Raw genomic sequence first — 13,559 nt, 5'->3', positions numbered from 1 at the left:
GCATTTGTGTTATTTCAGTCTGTAGCTTTATATAAAATGAAAACCTCTCTAGAGAATTAAATATCAAATAACATCATGTTTTTTCAACTACATTCGATAGTTTGCCTACTTGTCCTTAAGTCATTGAGAAAAATACTTTAAATATGATAAAAACCTGTGTAATGTACTTTTACAAAAGTAATGTGGTTTTATGTTTTTACCCAGATATTTCACTTGGCATAATTTTCTTTTAATAGCCAGGTTGTCCTTTATTAACATGGGCATATTTTAAAGGAACTCATAAAAATTAAATTTTACAGGCTAAAAATTAAATACTAAGCACTGATTAGATGTATGTAATGTTACAGATTTAGTATGTGTCACAGATAAACACAGACACATAATTAGTTGATGGTACAAATTTTGTAACACGTAATTAGAAAGTGGACTGCTGGAATTCTCTTTAAGATCTTATTAAGAATGCATTAACTCTTTGAACTATTTAGGCATGGAACCTTAATATATTTAGTTTAGGAATATTTTCTTGGCAGCCTGATCCAGTAGAAGAACAAGCACTTAAACCAAGGTAGTATTGTAGTTTTAAGTGTCTGAATGTTAGTTCTTTTACTGGCCTGTGACTTGTTCCCAAAGAAATGAGCAAGAATTAAGGAAGAGCCTAGATTTCCAGATTTCTCCCTATCCTTTCTGCTAATTATGGAATTACCAAACAAGCATCAAAACAGCATCTTCAATTACTTCACCTTCTTCTAAAACAACTGTTGCCAAACAATGCTGCATGGATCCCCAGATACCCACACAGTACTTTCTGGTGGTCTAAGAAGAATTAGCGAGTCACTGCCTGCCTCTTTGCCACCTGCTCTATTGTATTTGAAGCAGCTGAGAAAAGTGTATTACACTTCCTCATCGTACATGGGAAGAATTGCCATTAGCAGACATACCCTGTTCAGTCAACAGTGAAAGCAAGAGAACTCTGCCTCAAGAAACTATCCTGACACACCAGTTCAAGCTATTCATGGTAAACCAGATGAAGCAGTTTTCCTCAGTGCTGTACAGAGGTTCTGCTGTCTGCTTCTGCCTGTCCCCCTGAACTCTGACAATGTAGAATGAAGGAAAATAAACACAGATTTCTGACACCAAAAACCTCACCCTCTACCAATGGAGTTAAAGATGGACACTTCTGGTTAGGACTCATAAGCAAACTTCTATGTGCACTGAGGGCAGCTATTACAGACATATGTACACTAATTCAATATATTTAAAAGCACACACGTCTTTCTTCTCTCCACCACCTCCCCCCAAACATTAAGTAATAATTAATGGATGGAAGCGGAACTAGTATACTGACCTCATCGACGTTCTCAAATGCATTGATGACATCATATGGCAAGCATGAGAGCAGATCGATCACAAACCAGGTCTTCAAGTAATTCATGCGAATCAACTTTGGGTCAGAGATCACCTCTCCTGCTGGCCCCACAAAGGTGGTATGGAAATTAAGCACAATGTCTACCAAAAAAATGACATCTACAATGCTGTCAACTACTAGCCATGCCACGTTGTTCTGTTTGGTTTTAAAGGAGACATTGTAAGGGACCAAAATAGCAGTGTAGAAGGTTAAAATCAAAATGATCCAGTCCCAGGTAGTCTTGAAAACACAATAATGCAAAATGATATGTGGCGGAGTCTTTGGTGCCTCTTGTTTGTACTGCGGGAGGATTTCAGAGCCCAGCTGCAATACCTGTAGTCACAGAGATTTCAGGAGAAAAAGAAAACATGTTTAATTTTTTAACATTATTTTTCACATTGTAGATTCTCAATCTCAGTACAACAGTTGATAAAAATACATGTCCATTAACTCCTTTTATCACCACCAAATGGTAATCAAGTCAGGATAAGTATTCTGTTAAACAAATCAGCATCAGCCTAAGAACACTTGTTTCTTTTAATGCCATTAATTATTTTTTGACACTAAGCCTAATGTGCTGGGTCTCCAAGACATTTAGAGAAGAGACAGCTCCTTCAGCAGTCTAAATAGATGAGGCAGATAAATGATGGGCAGGAAAGCAGTTGCAGATAGAAATCAATGGCAAAACCAGGAACAATGCTGCAACTCTGAATTCCACTCCAGCACCGGACCCACTGGATCACACTACTGTCTATTTAACTCTTCACGATACTGTATCTGAAATAGTCTTATATTACAATCTATCATGAATACGTGAGCCTTTGTTCCTCTTTTCTGGGCAGTGAAGGACAAAGCTCATGGATAACTATCATTAGCCTCAATAAATTCATTTTGAACTTTCACTGTTCACTACGAGGAGATCAGTGTCTTCACTATCTCATGGTGTACAATCAAGTTACAATGCAGTTAGGTCTGAATTAAAAAAAGTACTACAGCAAAAGATGATCTGTCTGCCTGTGTTTTAAACCCTGGACCTCAAGCCAAGCACATGCTCCAAGTGTTTTGCATAACTGCAATCTCGATCAATGCTGCCCATTTAAGTCTACTATCTCTCCAGTTCTGCACACTAGTGCAAAATGAGTACAATCATGTATTTAATTCTCGGGAACTAAAGTTTCTTTTACATACCTATGAACAAGAATGTCTTTGTTTACATCAACCAACAAAACCAACATGAAGGAACTGTCTCCAAATGCAGACAAGTTAAATTTCAAAATTAAATTCTCCCTGGATGAGTTATGGGTGAAAACTGAAAGGAAGACAGAGGCTAGCTTAAGTGAGATGTGTTTGGTAATGCCAAACTCATAGAACCTGGGAGAACTATTTAGGAGCATGGTTCCTTTTTCACATTTATTTACACAGAGTTCAGAGCACTAGGGAGCAGAGAAGGAAATTAAACGGCCACCTTTCTCAGGGAAAAGATCAGACAACATAGCTATAATAGGAGGATGTATTTCTTTCATGCTCTTTATCTCAGCTTTTTTAACATCAATTATTTAGACACGGATTTTTATCTGCAGGCTTTTCTGAGTGCTTTTTATTATCCCTTTTTTTCTGTGAACTGGTGGGCTTTTTTCAACAGATTAAGCCAAAGGGGACAAAAGCAAACAATCAGCTACAAGAGTCCTACTTGGACAAAACAGTCTCAGATCAAGTTCCCTGCTGCTTTGAACCTCACATAATCACTTACTCTTGTGCACAACAGGGGTGAGACACTGTCAGATCACAGACCCTTGCACATGTGTAAATGACAATGGGAGTTGCAAGCCTGCTTACTTGGAGCCCAGTATGTTCTCCAGCACGACCTGCTCAGACAGACCTGCATGTCTGAAAAAAAATAAGCAGACTTAGAATTTTTGTTTCACTGAGTTTCTAGAATGACAGCAAAGAGGGAAAAGGAACGTTTTCCCCTAAGTAGAACCCTTGCAGATCAAACTAGGACTCAGACGCGTCCACTGCAGTATTAAGTACTCTGCCACTCCTGATGCTCATTCACACAGACTCTCCATACTACAAAAAAAAAAAAAAAAAAAAAAAAAAAAAAATTAATTTAGAAGTCGCTTTGTGGTGCGAGGAGCTGGAAGTAGCACAAGGAAGAGGCAGTCTCTTCACTGCAGGAGGCACTGGCCAGCCAATGAAGTCCCTGGAAGTCACTGGTAGTGACGGTAAGAGGCATAAGTTGTGTACTAAGTTAGTATGTGCACTCAGAGCAGCGTTCCCTTCAGGGCTTTCTTGCAGTCCCAGCGACAAATGTTAGGATGTCTTTTCTTGACAAAAGCTCTACCCCCAGATCAATATTGCAAATATTGATCCTTTTGATCATATTGAAATATTGATCCTGCCCTCCTTTTTGAACATCACAGCTGTACCTGAATCAGTTGGAAAGCACTGAGCTACTACTATCTTTTACGAGGATTTGCATGAACAGCAGCTCTAACATAAGACCCCAAGCCTGAAATAAGCTTCACTGGGCAAGGAGACTCCTCTGCAATATTCACTCACTGGAATAACTGACCAGCAAAACCAAGCACTTTCTACCATCTAATAACGTTTTTCAGTCAGATAACTGGATTTCAGTTGTAATGCTGAGATCTTGCTAGCATGGGGAGATTGTATCACCCCTTAAATGCAGGGTGAAAACATAACTGATTCTTTTGCAATCACGTCTCCTAGAGCTTACTTTTTTAGCTTCTGATATTATATGAAAAAGTCAAACATTTTGGTAACTATCCTAATCAGCGCATCAGCCTCAACCATGAAAGCCTGAAAAAAAAAATTCTAGTTCTTGACAGATTGATTCTTATACATACATAAGTTCTAGACTGAGAATTGTGTAATACAGTCTATTTTGGCCATCACTGGTCTCTTTGTACTCCAAGAACTTGTGGAATTTTTGCATCATCCAAACTAAAATTAATGGAAATGGTACTAATGTATTCCCATATACCTGAGTAATAGGAACAAAGGCAAGAACAATCTCTGTTTGGCAGTAAAGAAGGGGCTAAATTATGGTGTTCATTATTTTGCTGTAAATAAAAAAAAAATTACAGTAAAGCCAGTGGAACTGCAGGGATGTAAAACTGAAGTGAAAGCAGAGAAAATCAGACTTCTAGTTTCAACTCATTAAGAAAATAAACAACTTTGCTGCTTCAGCATTTTAAAATGTCATCACCAAGTACAAAGCACTATACCCTAGCTTGTTTGAGATTCAAAGGACTACATCACAGGAAAATAAAAGGATTGATGTATTCTTCCATTTTTATTTAGAAAGTAAATGTACTCTAAAATATCTGGATGGCTAGGGACCTTATTAATAAGTCTTTTGAACTTCCCCTACCACCTTGGAATCTCTGGTTAAGCTCTAGCAATGGCTATTTAAAATGACCAGGGGCCATGACTTTAGCTGGTCTCCAGTAGAAGGATATGCACCAGCAGCGTGGGTGTGAATCAAAAGGAGGGGCAGGGACAGGGCAGGAGATGGGCATCAAGGAATGGTATAGGGATACCAATCACTCACGAGGTAGAGAAAGCAACCTGAAGTGAGCCTGGGGTGTCTTCAGTCTTTTGTTTGGGTGGGGGTAACAAGTTCTAGCCCTGGCTCCCTCTCACTACATCATTAACACTCATCTTGTAAAACCACTCCAACATCTTGCTGGCATTGCTAGAGAGACGAACTGTCATTTCACTGCTTGAGATGGAAGAAGGGCAGTGTCCCAGCTCACTCTACCTCTCCTGGGAAATGCAACTTGCTTTACAGATTGGCAAATATCTTGCAGCCTCTGGGACTGCCAGCCAAGAGTTTTCAAAGGCACCAAATTCTTCTTTTCATTGAAGGAAGAGAAAAACCCCTACAACAAAGCTTAATTATCCTGGACAACAAGCATGTGCTTTTAGCATTAAGTACAACAAGAGAGCTCAGTGCTGTACAGAAATAATAGAAAGAGGTCCACATAGCTTAGTGCTAAAGCTCTAGGTTTTTTAAGGTTGCTGCACTGGAAGCTAGAAGAGCTCTTTTCACCACTTTTCACACCTAGGGCCATATACAGCCTTTTCCTTCACCATCCTTCCAGACACACACACCACTCCTGGGTCATCTGGAGATTAAGAGCTATTAACTCCACCTCTGTACCATTAGCAAAGCCAGGTAGATGCAAAGAGAAGTACCTTCTGCCCTATTCCAAGGTGCTCTTGCTCCACTCCAGCCTCAAGGGAGAGTAGAGCCAACCTGAAACACAATATTTGCTGAAGCAGTCAGGTGTGCTTACACACCCACATGAACTAACTAGATTCAAACTGCCTGTAAAGGTACTTCACCGAGGGGGGGGGGGGGGGGGGTGGGGGGGGGATGTCAAAAAACCAAGAGATTAATATAAAAAGAATCACGAAGAAACTGTACACAACTATTTAAACCAATATGCTGAGCTTCCACCCATGTGCACTGAACAAATATTTCATTACTATCATTTTCTAAATGACTGAAACAGCCCTGGTTTTGGAAGATTTTTCTCTATTATGCAGTTATACCATAGTAAAAGAAATATTTGTTTCAGAAAGTTATTAATGAAAGTATTATTCCAATTACTTATGATTCATCCACCACTACAGTTGTATTATCTGCATTTATTATTTGTGGTAATGATGCATGATGTTTTAATAGCTCTCTAAAGATGGAGAATATTATTTCAAGAGCAGAAATGACAAATTTCATCATGGGTTTCACAAAGCTGCATTCACTTTTTTTTAACATAACAAAATAAAAAAAATTATTGCAGATTTGTTAAAAAAGTGGTGAATATATCGCCACTCAGGACTCATAAAAGTGCATCAACAAGTGGTTACAATGATTTATTTATTTTTAAGATTGCATGACTGGGGGGGAAAAAAAAAACACAACACACAAACAATCACTCATTTTCAGCTTAATCTCTCCCTTTTGTGTTTTCAACCACACATATTTGCTTTCTCTCACTCTCCCTTGCTTTTGTTTTCACAGGAACCCACACAAATTGCTCCCAAGCCAAGGGCTAGGTGCTAAGCTTCAACTTGAAGTAGATATTAATGGCAGTTATAAGTCCCTGGTAAACAAGGTTTAAAAAAAAAAATGGCAGAAGTTCCATTATTATAAGCAGTGCTGCTAAGCACCATTATAATTTTTTCTGCTTTTGTTTCTCATAACTATCACATTTTTTAAATTATGACACAATCTTGTTTACCCAGAACTGCCTGGTAAATATACAGGATACATCAGCTAACACCTTAGGTGCAGATAACACATTTACTATACAGCAACCAGGAAGAATGGTTCCTACAATCAGTTCCGGTGATAAAGCCACAGAAATGTATCAATTACTTTATACTCTTATTGCAAAATGTACTCTCAGAGTTACCTAACACCCTTGCATTAATTGTATAATTAATTTAAGCAGTTTTCATCTGACTGCTATTAGAGAAATCAGGCTAAACAAATCTACATATACCAGCAAAAGTTGGAGACTGAGGCTTAACTGACACTGATTGTATTATCCATGGCCTGTGGATAAAACAAAGTAGTTTGTCACTAACATCTTTCTTAAACTAATATTTCATAAACAGTTACAGAAATTGTAAGCTTTTGTGGCAGGCTCCTGTTTTGTGTTTGTACACAACCTTGCCCCACTCAGGTTCTAGGACGCAACTGGCTCCTCAGATACTCAAAAATGTAAGTGATAAAGAACTACGAGCAACACAAATATTCCAATAAATGAAGAGCCTTCTCAAGCAAACAAGATTGATGTGAAATGCCATAGTGAGTAGGAAAAGAAAAGGGATGAATTTTAATTTGAACGTAAGATTTCAAATAGGCTACCACAAAGACGAAGAAAAAAAAATATTTGAAAATACAAAAGGGAACAGTTAGAGATCCCATGTTCAATACTATCAAGAGACCTTTCCAGAATAAGAAGCCTGGCACCCCATGTGTCTTCAAAGGAAGAAAAGCAGGCTTATCTGTATGATTACCTGCACTCTGCTTTTCTCTAGTGTGGTTCTACTGACTTAAGTGGAATTACAGCAGATACGCAAGATATCTAACATCACAGTTGGGGCTAATGTTCTTTTGAAAATAATGACTGCAATATTCAGCCTGCAATTAAAGAAACTCATTTCAGACATGTAAACTATACACTTGCCCTTTATTTTTTGTAATGAATCAAGTAGCTGAGCCAGCTAGAACACTTGCAAAGATTTGTTGAGCACATCAGCTTGCAAGAAGTTTCAGTAATGTATAGTCACTTCAATCCAGGCTAAGGTTCACTGAGCCAAACAGAATCACCTCAGACCCTTCATTACATTCCATTGCCTACATTTTAGCATGAACTAAAATTCAAGGGTAGACATCTAAAGAGAAGGAAGGATTATTTGATGCTAAGCCTTGAGTAGGATTAGGAGGGAGACTATTCCAAATTCCAGGATACTAAAGCAACCTCAGGGTGAACACGTGACAATTACATGGTATTCCTACAGTATAGTGTCCATGTGAATGTCTGTCCCTCCCCTGTCTATAATCTATATTATTTCTGCACTTCCAACAGGAATCAGTTTTCCATTCTTGAGTGCATCTGTACTAAATACTGAATAGGTAAGCTCCTGTCTATGGGAATTTCATCATCACACATGATAATAGTACAGGTCTGGGCAGGAGTTTTTATTTTGCGTAGAAACTAAGACGTATACAGGGCAAAATTAACAGAGTACTGACTATATGGAGACCTCATGGAGCCCGTCAACAGCTCACACCTCCAGCTACACAGGAAGATTAAGAATTAATGACAAGAGTCACAGTTGCTGCCATGACATTCACAGCAATAGGGGATACAGGACCGACATCTCATATTGGCCATGCTGTCATTAACACCATATCAAGACTAAGCTGTTTTACACCAGGGAGACCCTGCTGCTGGCCCAGGAGGCAGCTACAGGAAACCTGGGACAGTCTCTCCCCCTCGTGGTGAAAGCCCTAAAACCCTAAGTACTTCAAGGAGCCTTCTCCACCTGGAGCTTTTCTCAAAACTTGGAGGGTCTACTTAAATCGCAAGGTTTCATTTTTCTCGTCTGTCTGCAGTGTCCCTTGTGGCCCGTTACAGCTCTTCTGTCCATAAAACCAGTAACTTGAACATATGTTTTAACCAGTTTGTAAAGAAGGACTTGACATAAATGAATGCAGAGAACAACTGTGTCAAGGATTCTCCAGAATGTGAATAGTCCAAGATCCTAACACTGAGATCCTCAGAAGAATGGAAACTAAGCAAGAAAGTATTACTTCAGTAATAATGCCATTATAAGACTTTGCTGAGATATGGAACACAATACTGCAATTAGGTTACATGAAGGTTTTGGACACCTATTTCTATTCCATTGTCACGGGACACATTTCACAACATGTGCCATATTCTAAGGTCCCATGCCTGCCACCAGGCTTCAGATTCCCACGGTAAGGGGGACAGAAAGCACTCTGCTCACACAGAGACAACATAACCACAAAGGCTAAAAACATTATTTTACAGTTTCTCAGGGAAAGAAAACATTACCTCAGCAAGTCGTGAATGCTTGTGAACGTTCTCTCCTTTTTGCACACTCGGAGCAAGCTGCTGCAGCACACCTCGGCTGCTTGTGAGGGCACGGGTCAAGCGAGCAAACTTTCCCCAACCTTGAGAAAACATGCAAGATTATACACATTACCAGAGAAAGTTGCAAATGTACCACATAAAGCTGAAGATAACTGAAAAAAAAAAAAAAAAAAAAAGAAGAGATAACCCAGAGCAATTTGCTTTAATACTGATCACAAGGGAGTACAATTTAACCAAGTATCAGATAAATGCAAGTCACAAAATAGGTGTCAGGCTGGTAAAGTAATAAAAACCATAACTGCAGTGACTTTGTATTCAATGGCTCTACAAGAGTGTTGTTACATGAACTGCATCTTTTGTAAGGATAAATGTCCACTTTACATTAATCTTCATTAAATCCAATGGCCAGATTTTGATCTCACAACACAGCAGAAGACACTCCAGACAAATCAAGGTGTAAAACTAGAATCAGGCACAACAAAAATTACAGTTGCCTGTAGCAGAAGTGATTCTGGCCTCAGATGTTTTAAGTATAGCTCTGGCATAAACAGAGAAACATACGTAAGATAATAAAAAACAGAGCAGACAAAGCAAAACCAAGTCATTAATTTTATCCTCTCTAAACAAAAGGGGGAAATATACAAATAGATTTTCTTGAACTCTAATAAAACATTTAGCAGCTTCTGGCAGAGAAGTCATATGCTGAACTTTAACTCAGAATACTTTTTACAGTCATTTCAAATATGCCTCAAAATAGAAGGCCTTGAATGACAGTCACAGGAGCTAGTTATAACTATAACCTTTATGAGAAGTACTTTGCCATAACAGAAAGTCAGGCAGAGTATACATCTGGATATTTTTGGTACTCTGAAAAGAAAGCATCAATGCATTTAGTCCCAAGCTTGAAAAACGCTAGCACCACCTGGGAACCGTTGAGCAGTCTCACCTCCTACTCCAACTGAGGACGCTCAGCGCTTTGCAGATTCACTTCTTAATGAGAACTTGATTCTGGAAAAAGTTCCTTCCACATTATGGTTTTATCACCAAAAGAAATGTTACTATTAACAGAAACTGTTTTTTAAGACTAGTTTGGAGTTTAGCCTGCAAGTGATCCATGACAAGTACAGGAAAACAGTTGGTTAAAATACTGCCCAGTACTTCAAACATATTCTTGCTTGACATCTTATTTTGATGGGGTTTGCAGGAACATATTTGGTAATTTAAGAGATGAGCACAAAAAAGAAAAAAATTGCATGGATTCAGTGTTGAACAAGATTTTCCAGGGCAGACTTGAAAAGAGAGTTTAGCATTTTCTCTTTCAAGAATATGCAAAACAATGCATTTATTAAAGAGGAGGGCCAAATTCATAATATCTCTCCAATATCAAGAATAAAATGGAAGATTTTCTTATGCCTTAAAGCACATTTTAAAGCACATCTGTCACCGGTAATTTAATAGCCGAGTAGAATTAGCCAATGCTTTCGAGCACTATTCAGCAACAGGGAGATTGAATGATTTCCATCCAGGAAGCCAGATCTTTCCTGATAAACTCATGTAAGATTAGTTACTATACTAAAGGACTATTTATCAGAGAAATAAATCAACATGACAGAACCTCAAGCGAGGTCAGTCTGTATCTGTTATAAACCTGCCAAAAGCACTTGATTTCTCACAATGCATTTCCATGGAAAAAGGTGAGTTTTGGTGGTTTGGGTTTGGGGTTTTTTTGAAAGATACATTTATATAGACTATTCTTTCTCTACTGTACATGAAGAAATCCAACTACAATTGATAGGCTAAGGCTTGAAGGCCTTACTACCTTCAGAGTAAAGCCAGCAGAGGTTAAAAGAATGTATCAGGTGGGAGAAACCATTCATAATAGCTAATCTTCAGCTGATACAAATGAGAATAACCTTTGTAAAGCTAACAGAACTACAGCAATTTATACCAACCTAAAACTTTGTTTTCACTAACTTACGCATCAGCACTACTACATTTTCTTTTACAGGACCACAAGAGAAAGCCATGACCATCGGTATATTCCCAGCGACGTAAATCCCGATCGAGGAGGCCTGAGGGGGGATTTGTTCCGAGAGGATATAAGCACTCGCCCCATCTCCCGTCCCCGGCAGACGGGTGCCGGGGCAGCGGGCAGTACGGCGGCACAGCGCCCGCGGTGCTGGCCATGGTGCTGAAGCGAATGCCGCGCCGCGCTGCGCCGGCGGCAGCCCCACAGGGCTTGTTTGCAAACGGCAGCTCCGGAGACAAAGACGACAGAGTTCGAGCTTCGCATGGGAACTAGAAATCTGCCTCCCTTACCAGACACGTAATGTTTTTAATGCCAGCTAACATGGGCAGACCCTTTTAATAACTCAAAACAGCTAGGGCTTTTTCCTGGAAGATTCAAAATTTGGTTCAAAACCTGAGGACAAACTTTCAGTGTTTATTTTCTTCCTGCCATCGAGTTTTCTAAGAATTGGGCTATTGAGACATAAATGGAGAGAGGAGGAAAAGGAAGCCCCTCACCCGCGGTTTCTTTCACAAAAGCACTGCCAGACATCTCTGTGGCATATTTTGTGGCTATGAATGCCAATCACCTTTGGGTACCTTCCCCTCTCCCCAAGAGTCATCTCCTTTTGAAATGTACAACTTAATCCATTCCTCTGTCCTCAGCATCCCCTATAAGCACCTCCCCTGCCCTACATGTTGCAAATCTCATTTCTGGGTGCATAAATGGCACGAGAATGAACTGTTCCCATGACCATGAGATTTCCTACCACAGACTCCAAGCTCTGATCTAAATCCAATCTAACCATATAGGCAAGAGACTGTGTCAAGAGGCAGGGCTTTTTAGCTTGGCTTTTTGAACCCATGCTGATCTAAAAATGGCAGGCTGGGACTACATACCCTAACTTTCTCCATACATTCTATCCAACACATGGGAGCTCATCACACAAGCCATTGTGTGATGAAATGCCTAAAACCAGGCACCGAATCACTGTGCAAACATCCCAGGTGTGTGAATCTCATATTTAGGACAGAATATGCTCCCCTTGTAATCCCTTTTGTGTGTGTGAAAGGAAGATAAAAATGTGGGAACTTCGACATATAATCATAGCAGACCTGCAGATTGTGGCATAGGAAAAAGAAAATGAAAATGAGAGAGAATCCCAGTACTAATCCTACTGAATAACTTTTCCAGTAGTGCTTGAAAAGACAGCAGTACCTATTGAATATATTGCAATTTTTCCTCCAGAAGCCTAAGGACAGACATAGCCTAGAGCAGGTCAGATATTTATCCAGTGAAGACAGGTCAAATAATGGACTTAAGCCACAGGAAAGAACATAAACATTAAATTCTAAGGGTCACTGAGCTGATTACAAGAAGATGGAACTTTCCAAGACAAGGAACTAATAGGAATATACTGATGTTAGTCCTGCAAGGACAGGGAGGCCAGATGATATGGATTACAAGTTCTCTTTCAACACAAGCAGTTGGTATATCCCTACATCCACGCTTTACCTCTTGAAATACAGAAAATATAAATTATATTGAAATCTAATGACCCTAGGTGATTCTCATTTAGGCGTATACATTCCTTAAACAGATAGGAGTTCACATAGCACAGAAGACAGCTTGGAACCCAGAAACAAAACAAAGCTGGATGCCAGCCATGGCTGTGCTTGCCTGTGCCTCGGTCTTCGATTCTCATGCATTTTTATCATTGTTTGGTCTCCTTTTTCAGTTCTGCAGAAATCATGATGCAAAACGATGAGATGGCACTAAAACATCTCCAGCTTCAAAAGGATGAAGAACCTTCAAGACTAACAGCACTGATTTCAGCTCTCCTGCATTCCATGAGGCTCTTTCAGTTTTTCCACCATTTCATTGCAAAAAGGTGAATAAAAACTGCTTCTGAAAACACCCAAGAAGACAAGATGCCCATAACAGGGAGAAAAGCTGTCCCCTGAGCTTTGTTTCATGGGAAAACATGGCATTGAAATACACCTTTGTGATGTGATGTTTAACTCATCAAGACTTCTCTTCCTTAAGGGATGAAGCTTCATTTAATGATGCTCTTAAGTTGAAGAAACAAATTTTCTGTATTTTGAGGTGAGCGTGATCTGTTGATACTCAATCCACAACACATTCATTATTTACTTGTAGGTAGTAATTTGTTTCCTACCGCTCTCCTCAATTTGATAATGACTCATAAATTCAAACATTAGGAAGTGTGGCAATTACAGAACCCTTGATATCGAGTTGCTGATCCATGACTTACACAATCCCTGGAGCTGGAACAAGGAGCCATTGCCTGCTAGAAAATAAGCTTGTTCAGTCATGGGTCTATTGTTCACACAGAACTGTGCAAATTCGAGTAAATCAGGATTCTAGCAGTCCGTCCCTTCACTCAAACCGCCTTTGTTTTCTTGCATATCAAAGATCCCTGCTTACATCCATATGCCTCTCGGCTGTCTTAATGCTCTTT

At 39.4% G+C, this 13,559-nt stretch overlaps 1 protein-coding gene across 1 annotated transcript in view; it reads right to left on the bottom strand.

The window, feature by feature from the left end:
- The window catches only part of KCNH1 (potassium voltage-gated channel, subfamily H (eag-related), member 1), a 170,898-nt gene that overhangs the window by 141,169 nt on the left and 16,170 nt on the right, over nucleotides 1-13,559 (bottom strand). Inside the window, exons 4-5 of the mRNA XM_009888373.1 lie at nucleotides 9,031-9,149; nucleotides 1,346-1,738 (exon numbers count right to left, since the gene is read on the bottom strand). Of these exons, the coding sequence (XP_009886675.1) occupies nucleotides 1,346-1,738; nucleotides 9,031-9,149 (512 nt within the window). The remainder of the gene's footprint in view (nucleotides 1-1,345; nucleotides 1,739-9,030; nucleotides 9,150-13,559) is intronic.

The sequence above is a fragment of the Charadrius vociferus genome, unplaced genomic scaffold, assembly GCF_000708025.1.
Source record: "Charadrius vociferus isolate BGI_N301 unplaced genomic scaffold, ASM70802v2 scaffold340, whole genome shotgun sequence".
Taxonomy (NCBI): domain Eukaryota; kingdom Metazoa; phylum Chordata; class Aves; order Charadriiformes; family Charadriidae; genus Charadrius; species Charadrius vociferus.
Note: the sequence above shows the minus strand (reverse complement) of the source record. Positions and strands in the feature narration are given on the sequence as shown.